General features: G+C 54.8%; 1 protein-coding gene across 3 annotated transcripts; it reads left to right on the top strand.

The window, feature by feature from the left end:
• The first annotated feature begins 1839 nt into the window (after positions 1-1839).
• HSPA12B (heat shock protein family A (Hsp70) member 12B) lies at positions 1840-18893 on the top strand. 3 transcript variants are annotated; one of them, XM_005893952.3, is made up of 13 exons: positions 1840-2006; positions 6266-6325; positions 8099-8196; positions 9173-9297; positions 11496-11682; positions 12004-12108; positions 12413-12529; positions 14435-14609; positions 15115-15201; positions 15621-15725; positions 15834-16092; positions 16691-16794; positions 17414-18893. In XM_005893952.3, exons 2-13 carry the CDS (start codon positions 6283-6285, stop codon positions 18067-18069), a joined length of 2061 nt encoding a protein of 686 aa, XP_005894014.1. In that variant the 5' UTR covers positions 1840-2006; positions 6266-6282; the 3' UTR covers positions 18070-18893. The 3 variants fall into 3 exon arrangements, with proteins under 3 accessions (XP_005894014.1, XP_070237387.1, XP_070237388.1); XM_070381286.1 differs by lacking the exon at positions 1840-2006 and adding an exon at positions 2105-2230; XM_070381287.1 differs by lacking the exon at positions 1840-2006 and adding an exon at positions 4399-4489.
• Positions 18894-19193: the final 300 nt, after the last annotated feature.

Below are 19193 nucleotides of genomic sequence, written 5' to 3'. Positions count from 1 at the left end.
CACACACAGACACACCAACAGATCAGATCAGATCAGATCAGTCGCTCAGTCATGTCCGACTCTTTGCGACCCCGTGAATCGCAGCACGCCAGTCCTCCCTGTCCATCACCAACTCCCGGAGTTCACTGAGACTCACGTCCATCGAGCCAGTGATGCCATCCAGCCATCTCATCCTCTGTAGTCCCCTTCTCCTCCTGCCCCCAAACCCTCCCAGCATCAGAGTCTTTTCCATTGAGTCAACTCTTCGAATGAGGTGGCCAAAGTACTGGAGTTTCAGCTTTAGCATCATTCCTTCCAAAGAAATCCCAGGGCTGATCTCCTTCAGAATGGACTGGTTGGATCTCCTTGCAGTCCAAGGGACTCTCAAGAGTCTTCTCTAACACCACAGTTCAAAAGCATCAATTCTTCGGTGCTCAGCCTTCTTCACAGTCCAACTCTCACATCCATACATGACCACAGGAAAAACCATAGCCTTGACTAGACGAACCTTTGTTGGCAAAGTAATGTCTCTGCTTTTGAATATGCTATCTAGGTTGGTCATAACTTTCCTTCCAAGGAGTAAGCGTCTCTTAATTTCATGGCTGCAGTCACCACTCTTACAGACACATTTGGAGCAGCCAGTGGAGGCTGCTGATTGAACACCTTGCTGGCTTACTGGCCCAGTGCTAACATCAAAAATTGTTTGGTGCTGCACGCCCCTCAACCCCAACCTCATTGCAGGGAGCCCTCTAGAGCAGTGGCCCTGACAATAAGGGCCGAAAGTTTAGAAGAGATGATACCTTAGCTGAGGAGCCTTTTAGATGCACAGAGAGGAGGAAAGAAAATACTCCAGGGAGGGAAAATAGGCCATGTCAAGGTTTGGGGTGGGTGGTGGCAACTGATGCCTAAAGAACTATGGGAGCCTTCTTTGAGGAGGGGGCTGAGGGAACAAACAAGAGGCCAGCCCCCCTAGCACAGAGAGACAAGCTAAGAAGGAACCCTTGGCCCTACTCCACTCATGCCAGCCTAAGCCTCTGTGGGGGCACAGTGGGCAGAAGGAAATGGGTCAGGCCCAGGTCCTACCAGAACCAAGAGGTGTGGGGGGTGCGGCATGGGAAGTTAGCTGCCTTAGAAGGGCCTAACACCCAGATCTCCACTTTGTCAGTCTTCTATTTGGAGGCCAGGTCCCCAGATCCTCAGGAAAGCATGGGCTAGGACAGAAGGCTAGGTTAGAAAGAAGGCCACGGGCCCTCACAGGAAAGGGGCTATGTGCTCCTTGTCGAAGCAGAATGAGTTCTGAGTGCTCCCTTCGCTAGGAGGGCGGACCCAGACTGAGAATGCTTCCCTCCCTGCCCCAGACTTCAGCAAGGACAGAGCCAGGGCCCGGTCTGGGCTGGAAGGCCTGTGCTCACCCTCAGCTTGGCCTCTTTTCTCTGATCCTTGGAGACCAAGCTAGGGATCTTGGTGGGGATGTGGTGCGGGGGTAGGTGTCTGGGTGAAGGGGCTCTGAGGGTCTGGGGCAGGGCCCTCCCTCTAGGCAGGTGGGCTTTCTAGCTGGCCCATGGTGGCCTTGAGGTGGGCAGAGGGCCCGTCCGCAGCCCGGCTGCAGGAGGCCTAGGGGGGTTCTTAAATTCCTCTCTTCTACCCTCTACCTCGCCTCCTCAACCTTCTTCCCTCACGGCCCCCCGGGTGGCTGGGAAGTGGGAGGCGCAGGAGGGGCGCAGGGAGGGGCTGTGGACTCGAGCCGGGCGGGGCCCCTCGGCGGAGGCCCGCGCTGCCGGCCCCGCCCCGGCCTCGCACATCTGGGCTGGAGCGCAGGCCCACCCGGCGGCGGGCGGCGCGGCCATCCGGCCTGGGGGAGGGGGAGGAGAAGGGAGCGGGGTCGGGGCGTTGCAGGGCGGAGAGTGGGGCCGGGGCTGGGCGCACGTCGAGGGCTGTGGCCGCCGCGGCACGGCACGGCCAGCCCACCGGCTGCGGGCCCAGCTTCCAGGCGTCTGGACAGAGGTCGAGCTGTCGGGAGGGCAGAGGTGAGTCCTGGGCAGGGCGCTGCTGGGCTCCTAGAGAGAAGGGCGCCAAGATTTGCGGTTTCATCGCGGGCTGGCGGCTGAGACCCCACCACAAACTTCCTGACCCTGGAGAACGGGACTGGGACAGAGCTGCAAGCCCCCGTCTCCAGCAGGGCTCTGGGGTTCAGGAAGGCAACTGGGGCAGCGACTGAGGGCTCCCATCCGGGCTTTGGGACCCTACACTGGTGAGGGTGGGGATCGGAGGGGAGGGACAGAGCGGGGCTTGAGAGACTTCTATGTCGGGGCTGTGGGGCTGGGGGCTGCTCCAGGGGAGCAAGTTTGTGGAGGGACACGGTGCTTAGGCCAGAAGGTGGAGACCCCGGGGTTAAATATGTGTGTACTTTGGGGGTGCCTGCAGGGGGAGTTCCTAGGGCCTATGGTCTCAAAAGTTCAAGAGTGGCTGGGGTGCCACAGTGCCAGACTGTGGGCTGGCCTCGTGAACAGGGACCTCTGGTTTCTCTCGGTGAGGCCAGAGTGGGGGTCCAGGTGGAGTGGGGTCTGGGCTCCGTGTGGGGGCGGTGGAGCCAGGAGGCAAAGCTAGCTTGTATGGGGGAGAGGGAAGGGGAGGGAGGAAGCTCTAAAATATGGACTCCCTGTGAGAGTGAAGGCAGCCCTGGATCCCCAGAAGGTAAGAGAGGTGATGAGGGACCGCAGGAGAGGGTGGGAGGGGCTTAGGGCCTAGGCTGTGGGGGACAGAGGTTGTTTATGAACTGGCTGCTCCCTTGATGGGGACCCATGGGGGTGGGGCAGGATGTATGGAAAGAAAAGCGGAGGACAGGGAGGGGATGCAGGAGGCTTTTTCTGTCGCTCCCTGCCCCAGCCCCAGAAAAGGCAGCTTCCTCACCCCACAGCCTCCCTCTGGTCCCTCACCTTGAGGGCGCCTCTCCAGAGACAGGTGGGGGCAGCCCTTTGGGTGCCATTTCTGATCTGTCCCTTGGGCCCAGGTTGGCTCAATCTCTGATTTGGGAAAAATGCCTGTGGCTTCTCTTTGTTTGCTGAATGGCAGGATGATGAGAGAGAGCAGTGGATAGAAGAGGCAGGGTGCAGGGAAAAGGCCTGTGGGGGTATGGAGGTGAGCTGTAAAGTTGGGTGGGCTCTTTGCCTTCATGGGCAGAAGATGGGTATGTGTGGAGCCCTGAAATCCAGCAACACCACATGTCCAAGTGCTCTGGTGGGGGATGGGAAGGGATATAAGGACCCAGCCTCATCACGCCCAACTGAGGAAAAGATCCTTGGAGATTTCTCTCCATTGGACAGAAAGTCCTAGGCTTTTGTAGTCTGGGGAACACTGTGGGTTGGGAATCTCTGGTTTCAACTCCCTACTCAGCCACACCCTGTCCTAGTCCCCAGTCAGGCCTGTTGGGTCAGGGTAAAGCTGAAGATCAGAGGTCAATATGAGGCCAAGAGTTATAGGTCAGTCCATGGGTGAAGTTAAGGGACAGACCGGAGGTGGGATTGTCTGTGTGTGGGTAGGGCAGGGGTCAGTCTGGGGCCAGGGTTTAGCCTGCTCTTGTAGCCAGGAAATGGTTACTTTCTACGTAAGTCAAACTGGCCCATTCAATTATTCTCAAACCCATAAGCATGGCCAGTCTGAAATTAGTGGACCCCTGGGGCAGGGTTCTACCTCCCCCCATTTCCAGCTGCAGACCGTGCCCAGATGTAGCTTTTGGGAGTGGAGGTTGTCCTGAGTCCCACGATCAGCATTCTCCCTAAATGTTTCTGGTAAATGGGTGTGTATGCACGGTAAGGATGTCCCAAAGAAATATGGGGCATGTATGCATGCTTGTGTGGCTGCCACCTGCTTCTACCTCCACCTCTCAGAGAATCAGCAGGATCCTCCTTTTTTAACACAAATTGATTCAGGGCCTCCCTCCTTCTCTAAAGAACTCAGAATGACTAATAAAAGTCTCAATAAGACCAAAAATTCTGACAAGAGAAACTTCAGAATCCATATCATGAAGGGAAAGAACACTGCTCACATCTGCCTTTTTATCAACCGCCTTCCATCCTTGGACTTGATCCTCACAAGCCCCTGCATGATCTGTTTTACAGGAAAGGGCACTGAGGCACGGACAGGTAACAGGATGCACTCCAGCCAGGTGTCCTTAAGGTGCCTAATAGGCCCTTGTCAGCCCTGAGTATCAGAGCACTCAGTGTATCACAGGCTCAGAGATAAGAGCTGGGGTAATTACAGACGATGGTTTGGACAAGGAATCAACTTAGAATGACAACCCTGAGTCTTTTTTTCTTGGTTATTCTAGATTGTTTCTGCTCCAAATACAATATCCTTGGTTGAGAAAATCCACTCATTGAGCAGTGTTTCCCCAGCACTTAGCTGTAGAACCTGGCTGGAAGAAATGTTCAATGTTTTCGCTGATGAATTGAAACAACTTATAAATACGGCTGCCATCATCTCTCCTGTGGCCTTCATCCAGCCTTTGTTGGTAAATGTTTTTCAGTCTGCTCCCCAAGAGGGAGAAAAACCTGATTTGCAGTTTGCCAACTTGTATGGTATAATCACCATGGCTGATTTCAAACTATCAATGTGATGTCAATAAATGCAAAATTGAGAAGAGATGCACAGAATCAGCTCTTGGGAGCTGGCGGACAGAAGCTTAAGTTCCTCTCATCTTAGAAAACAAAATCCTGTCCTTCCCTCCTCAAGCTTTATTTTGTTCCAGGTAATATGCACATCACCTCCTGATCTCAGCTGCACTAGCCGGAAGTGCTAGCTCTGTTCTCTCATCCTCTGCTCCCTCCTTGCCTACCAGACTCCCACCCCACTCCTTCATTCCACCAAAATGCCCTGGACCTTTAAAACATTAAATCTGGTGTTTCCCCGAGACGTCTCATCTAAAAATCTCTGAAGGATCTAGCTTCGCGGCCTTCTTTTATCGAGATCTTCATGAAACCATAGCAGGCATCCCTGTCTCCCTGGCCAGCCAACCTTCCTCCTGTTAACCTTTATTCAGAGCTTCTCCTCCCTTCCCTTCGCCCACACTACTCTCCACCAAACCTCCTGTGACAATGACTCCAAACACAAATCTCCACCTCGGAATTCTCCCTCACCTCTAGGTCATATGTCACCTGACTCCTTGGTCTGTTTTCTCAGCAGTTTCAAAAACTGTACCCGGAACACTGCCCCTTTCCCCCTGCTAGCTTGCCCTGCTCCAGTATTCTCCATCTGACCATCCATCTCCTTGCTTGGACAGTCAGTCCAAGAAGAACACCTTCTTCCTAATCTCCCATGTCCAATCCAGCCAACTTCTGTCAGTTGATTTTAACTTCTAACTTAAATGTGTGCACTTATATCTCAAGATAGTCAGCATCTGTTGCCTGGAGCACTGTTGGCTCCTGTTTCATGTTGCCCTGCTGCAGTCCATACTTCCATGCAGCCAGGTGGGATTTTTAAAACAGATTTAGTCATGCGCCTGTCTCCACTTTGCCACTTCAAGCCCTTCAGGATTTGCTCTTGTCCCTCATAAAAAACCAGATTTAAAATTGAGACCACCAGGATCTGCCTGCACAGTAAGCCTCGCCCAACCCCTCTCTTCAGCTTTGCCATGCTACCCTTTCTGCCCTGCTTGTATCTGTCATAGCACCATTTGTAATCTCAGTTTCAGGTACATGATTATCTGATTATGAACGATTTATCCACCAGGCTATGGGCCCCTAGGACAGGAACAGTGTCTCTCTGGGTCACTGATGTCCCACAGCATCTGGCAGAGAATAGGCACCTGAAAACACTTAGGAGCGTCCTGGTTCCAACAAAGCAATTGTTAAAAAAAGACATTTCTGAGGGACTTCCCTTCAGTCCAGTGGTTAGGACTCCGGGCTTCCACTGCAGCAGGCCCTGGTTCAGTCCCTGCTCGGGGAACTAAAATTCTGCAAGCCAGGTGGTGCAGCCAAAACAAAAACAAAAACAAAACATTTTTGAGACAAGCTAGGACTGTGGGCTTGATCACTGGATGAGATTAAGGAATTACTGTTGATTTTATTGGACATGATAGTGGTGTTGTGGCAGTGTCCTTTTAAAATTCCGTATCTATTAAAAAAAAAAATCCGTTATCTGTTGGAGAGACATGTTAAAGAATTTATAGGTCAAGCAACATGATGTCTGGGACTTGCTTCAGTGGACTCCAGCTGAAAGTAAATAATTATTCAGTAAGGAAACAAAGGAGCAAATAAATGCCATTCTGCTTGTCCATTCTTGTTCACAGCTACAGGGCCTGCAAAGATGCTGGCTGTCCCGGAGATGGACCTACAGGGGCTGTACATTGGTAAGACCTGCCCCCTCACCTCCATCTGGGCCCATTACCCCTGTCACCCCAGCACTCAGACCAACCCCTAGTCTGTCCATGTGCCTCTCTCAGCAGAGGCTTCTGAGAGCCGTTCTGTGAGTGTGTGTGCATGGGACCGGTTAGTGCAACAGGAGTATGTATGTGTGTGTGTGTGTGTGTGTGTGTGTGCGTGTGCACACTCTGCAAGCCTGTTCACGGGACGCCCAAGTGTCTACATGTATGTGTATGCAGGGTAGGTCTGTGTGCACAGGGCTGTATGGGCGTGCATGTGTTTTGTGCAGGGTGTGTGTGTAGTATGTGAGTGTGAGTGTGTGTCCCTGCCTGTCTGCCTAAGGGCAGGTCTCTGGGCACAGGGTCTTAAGTGAGGGTGTGTGTATATCTGCACAGAACTCTGTGCATGCACGTCTGGCCTGGTCTGGGAGCAGGCTCTGGGTTTTGTGCAGGGGTGGGAGGCCAGGCGGCAGGACAGACACGCCTCAGGAAGTCCACTCACAAAGACCTGGTGGGCTGGGCCTTCCTTCCTGCCTCCCTTCCCAGGCTCAAGCCACAGCAGCTTGGCCCAAGCCTGCACCGGCTGGCTAAGAAAAAGGGCCTCTGGAAGTGTGACCACCATGTCCTTGCCCCTCCAGCACTGCAAGACAGATGCCAGCCCTGTGCAGGCACTTCCTAGAGTTCCCTTCATGCCCCGCCCCTCACATATGTTACCAGGGTACCCAAGGCCAGGGTGGCCTGGGACTTGTCAGGGCCCCATGGCTGTGGCTGAGGGAGTTGAGGCCCCAGCCCTGGCTCAGCCTAAAGCTAGACAGGCCTGTTTGATTTGCCAGTGTGTCTAAATGCCAGACCCCACCAATCTCCATGGCCAGCCTCCTGTCCCCACACACAGATCCCAGGGCAGCCCCAGTGCTCTGCACAGGGGCCTCAGCAAAGCCCAGTGTGGTGGTGTTGAGCCACCAGCCCACACCTGGGGGATGTCCAGCCAGGCAGGCTCTCCTGCCTCCTGAACTGCCTGAGCCTCCAAGCCAGTGGCCTTCTGGGAGCTGCACTGCTTCCTTCCACCAAAGGTCCAGCTCCATCCTGGGCCTCTGAGAGGGTCTCAAGGGGGCCTCCTCCCCACAAATGCTGGCTTCAGGTCTGTGCATGTTGTGGGGAACGGGAGCTTGGAATCTGTCTTCCTCCTGTGGTTAGACACCTCTTGGCTCAGGGCTGCTCAGGGCAGGGCTAGGCCTGTCCATGACCCTTGGGGGCAGAGGGTTGGTAGGAGAGGCAATTCCTCCAGGTCCTGATTAGAACATGAGGCTGAACTTATGGAGAGGGGAGTTGCTCCACCTCCCACTCAGGTCTGTAGTTCCCCCACCTCTTCTGGTTTATCCATCCTCACCCAGGAGCTGACCTGCCCCTCTCTCCTGCCCTTCTATCTTTGGACTCAGTCCTGCCCACCCCCACGATGCTTCTCTATCCCTCCCCTTCCCCACCGTGTCTGATGGGTGCTGAGGAAGACAGTGAGTCCCTAGGTGAAGTATGAGTCACCCTTCAGGAATAGGTCGCCTCTAACTGATAATGGGCCCCGAGCCCAGGTATCCCCCACCCCCACCTCAGTCCTGTCCTTCCTACCTTCCCTCCCTAGTCCTTCTTCCCCAGCAGGGTACTGCTCACCTTGGCCCGGCAGTGACTGATGGGGAACCCCCACACCTGGGACCTAGCCACCAGCCCCTTACTCTGATTGTACCAGAGTGATTTGTCCTCTCTTTGCAGGCTCCAGCCCACAGCGGTCTCCAGTGCCCAGCCCACCTGCCTCCCCAAGGACCCAGGAAAGCTGTGGCATTGCCCCTCTCACACCCTCACAGTCTCCAGTAAGCCTAGGGCAGGGCTTGGGGTGGTGGGGGGCCTGGGTGGTGGGGAGGGTTGCACTGATGTCTAGAAGAGCCCATAGGTCTGGGCTGGGAGTACCACCATGCCTCCTGCCCCTGTACACTCATGTTCTCCCCAGATGGGTCAGCCTTAGGCAACCTTGGACTATAGTAGTGACAGTTTTACTGAGATGAGCCCCCAGGATGACATCCAGGAACCATTGCAACTAGCCTGCCTGGGCAGGTGTACTTCTGAGCAACTAGTTTGGTAGGTCCTCAGAGCACTGGGCCTCCCAGACTTGCTTCCCCTCCTGTCAACCACAGCCCCACCTTATTAAAAGATATATCTAGGGAAGAGGAGACACATGGCTAAAAAATAGTTTGGTAACTGCTAGCTTGAAATATCTAAGACATAACCATCACCCCCAAATTCCCTAAGTCACCCTACCCGGGGTGGCCTCACCCTAGTGATCCAACCTGGGGACCCCTTTGTTCTCAGGGAGCCCAGGCTAGCCTGGGAGAAGGTAAGGACCACTCTGAGGCACATGCATGGGGTTCTCTTCTCTGCCACAAACCTGGACAGAGTCGGGCTATTTCACTGTGGCCACAAGAGCAGGAGGGTCTCATATACACAGGTCCATGTGCTGTGGAGCTGCTCAGAGCAGCAGAGCTGCTTCCAGCTGGGCCCAGGCTGGAAGTGATGTAAGATGGGGGTGGGGCTAAGGCAGCTCAGGCAGAAGGGCAGGGAAGTAGGAACTTGAGCTCAAAACTTCATGGGGCTACCTGAGAGGCCCTGGGCTTTCTGAGCAGTTAGCATCTCAAGGGCTCAGTCTGGAGCTTAGGAGGGGAGAGAAATCAGGCAGGAAGTAGGTAGCGGTGGGCCAGGGCTAGTCTGGACCACAGCCAGGGGTGGGGAGGACTTCGACGCACAGTCAGCCTGGCCCTCTGGCTGCTCCCTGACTAGCTCTTGCACTTGCAGAAGCCCGAGGCCCGAGGCCCTCAGCAGGCCCCCTTCTCCGTGGTAGTGGCTATCGACTTTGGCACCACATCCAGTGGCTATGCCTTCAGCTTTGCCAGTGACCCTGAGGCCATCCACATGATGAGGTGAGAGTGGCTGGACTGGGAGATTGGTTGCCGGGAGTCCTACACCCTGGGAGAGACCTAGTCCCAGAAGTACTGTCACTAAGGAGACATGGGGTCTTCGCAGAAGCTTTCCAGCCCTAGTCTGGGCTCCCTACTGGGACAGAAGATTGGAGGATGGGACCCAGGTCTGGGCCCTCAGCCCCAGTTGGGGCAGCTCTTTGACCTCTGCAAGAAAATGTTGGGCTTCATTTTTTATTTTAAATTTTTTATTATTTTTTCTGGGCTAGTCATAGGGACACACATGTATGCACAAATATGTGGTTTTAAAATAAAACACACAACTTGCTTTAAGCTTTCAGCACTATTTTGTAGATGTTTCATGTGAATATGGAGAGAGCCACCATTTTCTTTTCATTGTTGCATAGTATTCCACAGTTCGGATATATCATGATTTATTCATTCTTCTATTGATAGTTTTGAGGGTTTTTCCTTCTAAATTTTCACCACTAGAAAAAGTGTTGCAATGAATACTCTTCCTTGGAAACTTGTGCTGGAATTTCTATGTAGTAGGTTCCTTGAGGCAGTCCTAGGTTCAACATCTCAAATGAAATACTAGGGAGGTTAGCTGAATTGACAAGTCACACAGTTGTCATGAAAGAGCTGTTTGAAAAAATCCATTCTGATGAAGTTTGTTGAGTTTTGTTTGAACAAAACGTTTGTTAGATACCTCCCTTCAGGCCTCAAGACCCTGATCCTTTGAATGTATCTTAGTGAGACTGTAGCCTGTAGGTGGAAGATGCCAAAGCTTCCAACTCAGACTGGGATGGAGGATCAGCAGGCTTCACCAGGGCCTGGGAGGCTATATGGAAAGACAGCCAAGGGTCACTGCCCCAAAGATACAGGGGACTTGACCTGCATGAATGTGGACTGTCCTTCCCCTTTCTCTGCTCCCTCCACATCCATCTGAGGCCACAAAGGCCCTAGGACCTTAGAGCTTTCTAGGAGCTGAATGGCATCCCAGCTTGTCAGCACACACAGCTGAGGCCACGCTGGGCCTGTTGCTAGGGCTGAGGACACAAGAAGGGATACTATGGCGATAATAGTCACAGGAATGACTGGGGGACATTCTGGCCTCCTCCCAAGCCCTTCCCACTCCCACTAGCCACCAAGCCCCATCATGTCTATCTCCCTGATATCTCTGTAATACCCATCTACTTCTCTCCCCCAGTCGCACCCCTGAGTTCAGCCCCACCCTCTCTCACTTGAATGACTGCAATATCCTCCCTGGTTTTCCTTCTCCACCCTCCCTCTCCTCCACTCTGTTGCTACATGGGGACCAAAGACATTTCTAAAGGCAAATGTGGTCATGCTTCTTCACTCCCTTAAAACCCACCAAGACAGAATTCTGATATGACATTTGATACTCCTTAGTTGATCTTAACATTGCTGCTTTGAGCCAACTTTATAGCTAGTTCTCCCCACTCTTTGACACCTCTGTAAACTTGCACATGCTCTTCCTTCTCCCTGGATTCCTAGTTCCTTCCCCCAAATGGATGCAATGGTGAGCTTGGCCTAGAGGAGTCAGGGCATCAGAAAAGGCAGAGGAAGGGGAGGAAGGATTTGCCAGGCCAATGACCTGGGCAGTGAGTTGTGGGTGGAGGTCCAGATGATGATTGCATACAGGGAAGTTTGGAATCTCAGGTTTTGGGGGCCTGTTGAAGGTGCAGTCAGCTGGGGTATAGCTGCTGAGGTGGGCCAGACAGGAATGATCATAGAGCTTAGCTCTGTGGAACATGACCTAGAGAAGGGCAACCAGCCAGCTGGGAGAAGGCCTCTGCCAGGGTCCTGGAGAGACTCATCAGAAGGCCAGACAAGGCAGATGGATGATGGCTTGCTGCTACTTGTTAAAAGGACAGGGAGGTGAAGTCAAATGGTGTACTTCATGGGAGGGAGCAGAAGCTGAGGATGTCGAATGGGACCCATGGCTCCATGGATAGAGATGATCCAATGAGCAACATTTATGGAGATTTAAGTGGATGCCAAGCACCATATTCACAAGAACCCTAAAAGGTAGGTACCATTATTATTCCCATTTTACATATGGAGCCTAGGAAGCCAAGTGAGCTGCCCCAAGTCCCACAGCTGGTCCCAGAGCCAGCACCCAACCCCATGAAGGGAAGATTACTGCTGACCACACTGACAGCCTTCTGCCTCCACAGGAAATGGGAAGGGGGGGACCCAGGTGTGGCCCACCAGAAGACCCCTACCTGCCTGCTGCTGACCCCAGAGGGTGCCTTTCACAGCTTTGGCTATACAGCCCGCGATTATTACCACGATCTGGACCCTGAGGAGGCTCGTGACTGGCTCTACTTCGAGAAGTTCAAGATGAAGATCCACAGTACCACTGTGAGTCACATTCTGGCTCAGGGCCCAGCTCCAGCCAGGAAGGCAGGGCCAGGAGGAAAAGCAGGGAGGGAGGCCTCATGGAGGGTGGGCAAAGCTAAAAGGTGAGGGGGGCCTGGAGGAGGAGTTTGAACTTAAGGGATGGAGGCATGACCATGGGGTATGATAGGGTAAAGGGAAGGGCTGGGGAGAAGAGCTGATGTAAGATTAGAGCCAGAGTGGAACAGTACCAAAGAGGGGAGCACAGGAAATGGGGTTAAATATAAGGTTGTCAGGAAATGGAGAGCTGTGCCCTCCTACAGAGTTGCCCTATGTCCCTGCCAGGATCTCACTTTGAAGACCCAGCTAGAAGCAGTAAATGGAAAGAAAATGCCTGCCCTGGAGGTGTTCGCTCATGCCTTGCGCTTCTTCAAGGAGCATGCCCTTCAGGTGCGCTGTGACCCTATCTCTGCTTACTGGGGTGGACAACCCCCAGGCCCATCCTTTCCCCTCAGCCCATCCACTGAGTAGCCACTGTCAGAAGACAGAAGTCATCTTTTCCAGTCCTCTGCCTTCCTATCTGGTAGCCCTGCGTCAGGGGTTGGGGAGGTGGGTGGTGGTGGGAAAGGGGGTGTTAGGATTCCCCCAAGTCAGCTGGGAAGTTCCTCAGGCCTGATTAGCTCCTCTAGCTCCTATAAAGACACGCCCCTCAGACCAAGCCAGCCCTTGCCTTCACTGCCCCGTCGTGCTCCAGGAGCTGAGTGAGCAGTGCCCGTCACTGCTGGAGAAGGACACTGTGCGCTGGGTGTTGACTGTACCTGCCATCTGGAAACAACCAGCCAAGCAGTTCATGCGGGAGGCTGCCTACCTGGTGAGAACACGCAGGCAGAGTTGTGGATGTTGCTCAGAAGGGCCCCGGGCGTGGCTCCACACCCTCATTCATACACCACCCTTGGGACCACAGAGCCATCGTGTAAAGACTGCCAGCCCCACCCTGCTGGGCATTTTGGAGGGTTGTTGCCACCAAGAGAGGGGGTGGGCCTGTAGGAACAGAGAGCTGAGGGACCAGGGACAGCCCAGGCCAGCTTAACCAGGGTCTTAATGCAGGTTTCCTAGAAGCAGAGTCCAAGATGGGAATTCTTGTGCATGTGGTGTATTGAAGAAGGACTCTCAGGTGAAAGGGGAGTGAGGAAAGCAGGACAGGAGAAACAGCTGCACGGGGACGGGTCTCACCTGGAGTCCAGCCTCAGCCTGAGCCCACGGAGAGCTCTGGAGGGAGACTGTACCCTAGTGTTAGCCACAGGGAGGCAAGAGGGGTGGCTTTTTGTCCATCCTTATCAGTCTGTCATTGGTAACTGGTTGGAGTAAGCCCCCCCAAGTGAGTAGTTCCCATTCAGTTGAAGGCAGTTCTCCAGAGAAGGGGCAGCGGGGAGCTGATGGCAGGTAACACTGACAGTAGCTGGGCAGGACGCCAAGAACATCCATTTCAGCCAGCATCAGTATTTTTACCACAGCCCCAACCAGTTTAAGTTCTTGAGCAGAGGAAATAAGACTATGAAACTATGAAGGGAGGTAATTTTGGCCAATGTTTGCTGATCTTCCTAACATAAGAGAGGCCCAAAGTTCTGGAGAAAGGGAGACTGCAGCTCAGGCACCCCCCCGCCCCCAGTGGAGATGGGAAGGTTGGAGGGGGACTCATTGTTTGATCCTGCCCCTGAAACTGGGGCCTTGGGGGGATACCCGAGGATTTCCAAAAGCAGTCTCAGGAATTCCAGTGCACCCTCCCCTGGAAGATACCAGAACCTCCAACCCCCCAGAAACATACCTTTTCCTAGGTGTCAAATCCGCAGGTGCCCTCACTTGTCTCTGGAAGGAGCTAACCGCAAGGCCAGTGGGCATCCATCCCCCTTCCAGAGACCAGAATGAAAGCATGGCCACACCCAGCCAAAACAAACGCCCCCACCCCAGTAGCCCCCTGCTGGTTTACCCACCCTGCTTCCTCCCACACTGTTCCCTGGCTGTCAGTTCAGAAAGGGCTGGCCCTGGGCAAGAAGTCTTGATACCCACCCATCCCCCCACCTGGTCAGAATCAGAGGAATCCCACAAAACCATAAAGTACTTCCTATGGGGATCCCCTGTCCTGATGCAGGAAGTAATAGAAAGTGTTTTTCCCCTAGCTTGCTTGCCTTGGTGCCTCAAATTTCACTGTTAAAGTGTCTTTTCTTCTATATCATATTCCTTGAGAACAAAGTTCTCAAGAGAGTGGGGAAGCCCATGGCCACCGTCCATTACCAGTGAAGAAAGGGAGTTCAGTAAGCTAAAGGGGACTCCCCCACCATCCCTTCTGATTGATGGTCTGGCCATTATACCCCCTAATACACTGTTCTGGAGTCTCCACTAACCCCCTCAGCCAGTGGTCAGCTACTAACCCAGGACTTATGAAGGGGACCTTCCTGCAGCCCAGGCCACCTTGGGCAGCCTGGGGCAGATCCCAGGTGCTCTAGGTTTTCATTCAGTCTAAGGTCCCTCCCTGCTGGGCAATCCCATGGCATCCTTGGCTACAGCCATCCCTTCCACCCCAAGCCTGGTCATAGGGTGGCTCTGAGACAGCTCCAAATCTGTGCAGCATGGAAGGGCCTTGAGAGGCCTAGCGTGGCTGCGGTATAATGGGGAGGAGATAGGAGCCCCACAAGCCTTGGTTGCCTGCGCTGAGGTGCCATTTCAGTGTGATGCCTGGTCCATGATGCTCCCCAACCCTGCCAACCACCATCCTCAGGCTGGACTGGTGTCGAGAGAGAATGCAGAGCAATTACTCATCGCCCTGGAGCCTGAGGCTGCCTCTGTCTACTGCCGCAAGCTGCGTCTGCACCAGCTCGTGGATCTGAGTAGCCGAGCTCCAGGCAGAGGGTGCCTGGGCGAACGCCGCTCCATTGACTCCAGCTTCCGTCAGGGTGAGCCAACCCCAGGGGTGCTGCCTAGTGGTGGCCTTGGAGGCAGGCGCTGAAGACTATGCCGTGCCCTGGAGTAGGACTGTCTGAGGATGGGAGGACTCAATACAACCCTGAATCTGAGGTGGGGAGTGGGGGTGGGGCTAGGGGTGGTAGGGGTGGTGACAGCCTACCCTAGGAAGAGGTGCTGGGGTTACTGACAAAGGTACTCTGAGCTGAAGGTGGAGATCTTCAGCTTTCCCTTAAACAGCACTGATCAGTTTTCCCTCCCCTCCTGGCATGTCAGCTGTCCCCCCACCCCCACCAGCCCCAGGCTCCTGCTGCCAGGACTAGGCACTGAGACTGCTGTGTCAACCTTCTATGATAGGGACAGGTCTCAGGATCTCCCTCCTCCCCAGTTCCTCTAGACCTGCCTAATTCTGATTTTGCCATGGCCTGAGCCCCTCTATATTAAGGCAAGGTCTTGCAGCCTCCTGACCTGACTGTCCTGCTGTCCCTCAACACTCAGCCCGAGAGCAGCTTCGAAGATCCCGCCACAGCCGGACATTCCTGGTGGAGTCGGGTGTTGGAGAGCTGTGGGCTGATCTGCAAGCAGGTGGGGAGGGAAGGGCAATGGAGGGATATTCCTTGGGCCCTGTGGAATACCAGATACTGAAGGTGGGAAAACATTCCCGAAATCAGCTCCAGCCTCTAGGAACCCTGCCCCTTCCAACTCCATCAACTGTACCTAAGCTGGTAGTCCCCTCACCATCGCCTGCACTCCCACCCCCACTCACAGCCATGCCACTAAACCCCCCTTCCTCCAGGGGATGCTCTGCAGGTGGAGCTGCAGAATCTGGAATCATTTTCCCTCACACCTTGTGCCCCTACCCGGTGACCTGAAGCCCCTTTCAACGTAACCCCCACAGCCCTGCAGACAGGGGTCAGGACCTGGGGCAGGGCTGAAGGCTGGTTGAGTCTCCAGAGGGTCCAGAGCTAAACTGCCACAAGTGTGTGCTCATGCTTCCCCCACAGGAGATCGCTATGTGGTGGCAGACTGTGGGGGAGGCACAGTGGACCTGACTGTGCACCAGCTGGAGCAGCCCCATGGCACCCTCAAGGAGCTCTACAAGGCGTCTGGTGAGTAGCCAGGCAGCACCCTTGGTACCTAGAGCGCCCTTGCCCTGCCAACACCTCCTGGCAGCGGAATGAGCACTGTTGCCCTCTTCCTTCTCTGCTGGATGCCAGGCGGCCCCTGTGGTGCGGTGGGCGTGGACCTGGCTTTCGAGCAGCTGCTGGGCCGCATCTTCGGTGAGGACTTCATCACCACCTTCAAAAGGCAACGTCCAGCAGCCTGGGTGGATCTGACTATAGCCTTCGAGGCCCGCAAACGCACTGCAGGCCCGCACCGTACAGGGGCGCTCAACATCTCCCTACCGTTCTCCTTCATTGACTTCTACCGTAAGCAGGGAGGCCACAATGTGGAGACGGCCCTGCGCAAGAGCAGGTGAGCGGGGCACCACCCTACAGGGGAAGGTGCGGGCCCCAGGAGGCAGGGGATCCACTTGATCTGGCCCAGGCACAAGTCATCCCAGCCCAGGTGGAGGCAGGGGGAGGGGCATGAGGACCCCAGCTGAAATCTGCAGCCCAAACTGAGGCAAGAGAATCCTGAGCCCCCAGGGAAAGGCCAATGCTGTTGCTAAGTCGCTTCAGTCATGTCCAACTCTGTGCGACCCCATAAACGGCAGCCCACCAGGCTCCCCCATCCCTGGGATTCTTCAGGCAAGAATACTGGAGTGGGTTGCCATTGCCTTCTCCGGAAAGGCCAAAATCTATCTCATATTCCCCACAGCCTTACCTACTCTCACATACACACACACACATGCACACACATACCTGCCAACCAACCGGTCTGTGTTCCTCTGCTTGAGGCAAAAGGAGGCTCCTCTCCTGGGACCTCATGTCTGGACCTGGAACAGACCTGAGTCTAAAGCCCCTAGAAGTGTGGTTGGCACAATACAGAATGTGCCCAGGTACTTTGGCCTGGAATAGAGGTAGGACCTGGACCCTGACCCATGGGCCTGTGCCTCCTTCACCATCTACAGCGTGAACTTCGTGAAGTGGTCCTCACATGGGATGCTCAGGATGACTTGTGAGGCCATGAACGAACTCTTTCAGCCCACCGTCAGCGGGATCATCCAGCACATAGGTGAGCGCCTAAGCTTGGGTCATTCATTCACCTTAGCATACACACCCATATGCAAGAGTATTTCCCCCGATTAGTACCTGGAAACCTCCCCAAATCCATACACTGGAATGAGACCCAGAATCATCGGGAATACCTGGAGGATGTAGTGCCGTGGGGATTAAGAAATAGGACGATGTGTAGTCTTGCCAGGTTAAAGAAACTCTAGTGGCTGACTCCCCAGGTAGTATTAGGTCCCTCCCAAACTGTTATGGACCACTTCACTGTTATCACAGTGATTTAAACGAGTCTAAGTATCTAGAAAGTGAGCACAATGTCTTGCACGCAGTAGGCATTTAATACGTGTAAATTCACACCCTTACTCAAGCCCTCCACAGTGTAGTGGGAAAGCGAGATAGTGTTGAGGAAGCAGAGGCTATGAGGCTGGCAGAGTCCCTCATGAAAGTGCTCTGTGTTTTCCTTCATCCAAACCAGGCTAAGGTTTTATAGTGAAATGGCTAGTTTCTCGTTGCGCCAGGCATACAGGAGGGCAGAAGGGAAGCGCCAGTGGCTGCGCAGCGGTAGCCTCAGTGGCCCACTCCCCATCCGTCCTCCTTACCCCCTCCCCCACCCGTCCCCGCAGAAGCACTGCTGGAGCGCCCTGAGGTGCAGGGTGTCAAACTGCTGTTCCTGGTGGGCGGCTTCGCCGAGTCGGCTATGCTGCAGCACGCGGTGCAGGCAGCTCTGGGCGCCCGTGGCCTGCGTGTGGTGGTTCCGCACGACGTAGCCCTCACCATCCTCAAAGGCGCAGTGCTTTTTGGGCAGGCGCCAGGAGTGGTTCGGGTGCGTAGATCGCCGCTCACATACGGCGTGGGCGTGCTCAACCGCTTCGTGGCTGGTGTTCACCCGCCTGACAAGCTGCTGGTTCGCGACGGTCGCCGCTGGTGCACCGACGTTTTTGAGCGCTTCGTGGCCGCCGAACAATCGGTGGCCCTGGGCGAGGAGGTGCGGCGCAGCTACTGCCCAGCGCGCCCAGGACAGCGGCGAGTGCTCATCAACCTGTACTGCTGCGCCGCGGAGGACGCGCGCTTCATCACCGACCCAGGAGTGCGCAAGTGTGGCGCGCTCAGCCTCGAGCTTGAGCCAGCCGAGGGAGGCCCCGATGCCGCCGGAGCGCCCCCCGGCCGCCGCGAGATCCGCGCTGCCATGCAGTTTGGCGACACTGAGATTAAGGTCACTGCCGTTGATGTCAGCACCAATCGCTCTGTGCGCGCCGCCATCGACTTTCTTTCCAATTGAGGGCGCAGTGCCATCACCCTCCCACCCCTGGGCCCCAGCCCAACAGAACTCTTGGCCCAGGTCTCGGGCAGATAAATCCACCCTGTTCCCCACCATCCTGCCCGGGGAGATGAGGTCGCAGGAGGAATGGGTGGGGACACATCCAGAAACTCAGGCTTTGGGATTGGGCCTCAGCCCTCTGACTGAAAGGCTGAAGGGCACTTCCAAGGACCGAGGTCAAGGAGACTTAAAAGGTTTACAAAGGCATCCCCATAGGGAGCACGTGGTCCTGAAAGCAGACTGCATCAGAAGGCTTGACCCTTGGTCTGAACTAGGGGCCAGGGTGGGAGTTGGGGGGTGAGGGTGGGGGTACAGCTGCAGGCAGGGCAGCAAGAGGGAGGAGGTTGTGCAGGGTCTGGAGCCAAAGGGCAGAGTGCACTGACTGACTGGCTCAGCCTGCATAGGGAGCCAGGCAGGACAAGGACTGGAGCTGACAGGAGAGGGACAGAAGAAGCAGGACCTTCCTGGGTGTGGTGCTGACCACCCAAGTATGAATGTTAATTGTAGAAAGGGCAGTAGCAGGCTACGAGAAGGGTACGGGTGAGGGGGATGTGGGATAACATGCTGAGGGGGGCTTTCCTTTCTATCTGAGAAGGCCCCAGGGGCAGCTTGGGCATGACCCATGTATTTATCCAGCCATGGAGAGGGAGGAGAGTAGGGAGGACAAAAAGAGCACTTGGTCCCAGCTCTGCCATCAATTTAGTGTACCTGCCCTTCCATGACATGCAGCAGCCCCACCTGCCTGAGAACCCTAAGGTGACAATAAAGCTCAAGGTGAAACCATACCCTTCTGGTACCTCACAGGGGGGACTCCAATAGTGGAGTCGTGGAAGGGTTAGGGCAGCTAGGCTCTACAAAGGGAGGTTTTCAGCTGTGCATGGGGCTGGGGATTGATTAGAAAGGAGTGCTGCTGCCGCTGGTCAAGCCTCCCAAACTGAACACCCCATTCCACAAGACCTCTCTGTGACCTGGATGGAAGGCCCCTCCGCGTGCAGACTCTCATCTTGGCAGGCCTAAAATGCCACCACGTGCACATACCTTTTTGGGGGCTAGGTGCTATAATACCACAAAGTAACCCTGCTTCC

The sequence above is a fragment of the Bos mutus genome, chromosome 13 (genome assembly GCF_027580195.1).
Source record: "Bos mutus isolate GX-2022 chromosome 13, NWIPB_WYAK_1.1, whole genome shotgun sequence".
Classification (NCBI taxonomy): Eukaryota; Metazoa; Chordata; class Mammalia; order Artiodactyla; family Bovidae; genus Bos; species Bos mutus.
The sequence above is the reverse complement of the archived record's forward strand: the minus strand, read 5'-3'. Positions and strand labels throughout refer to the sequence as shown.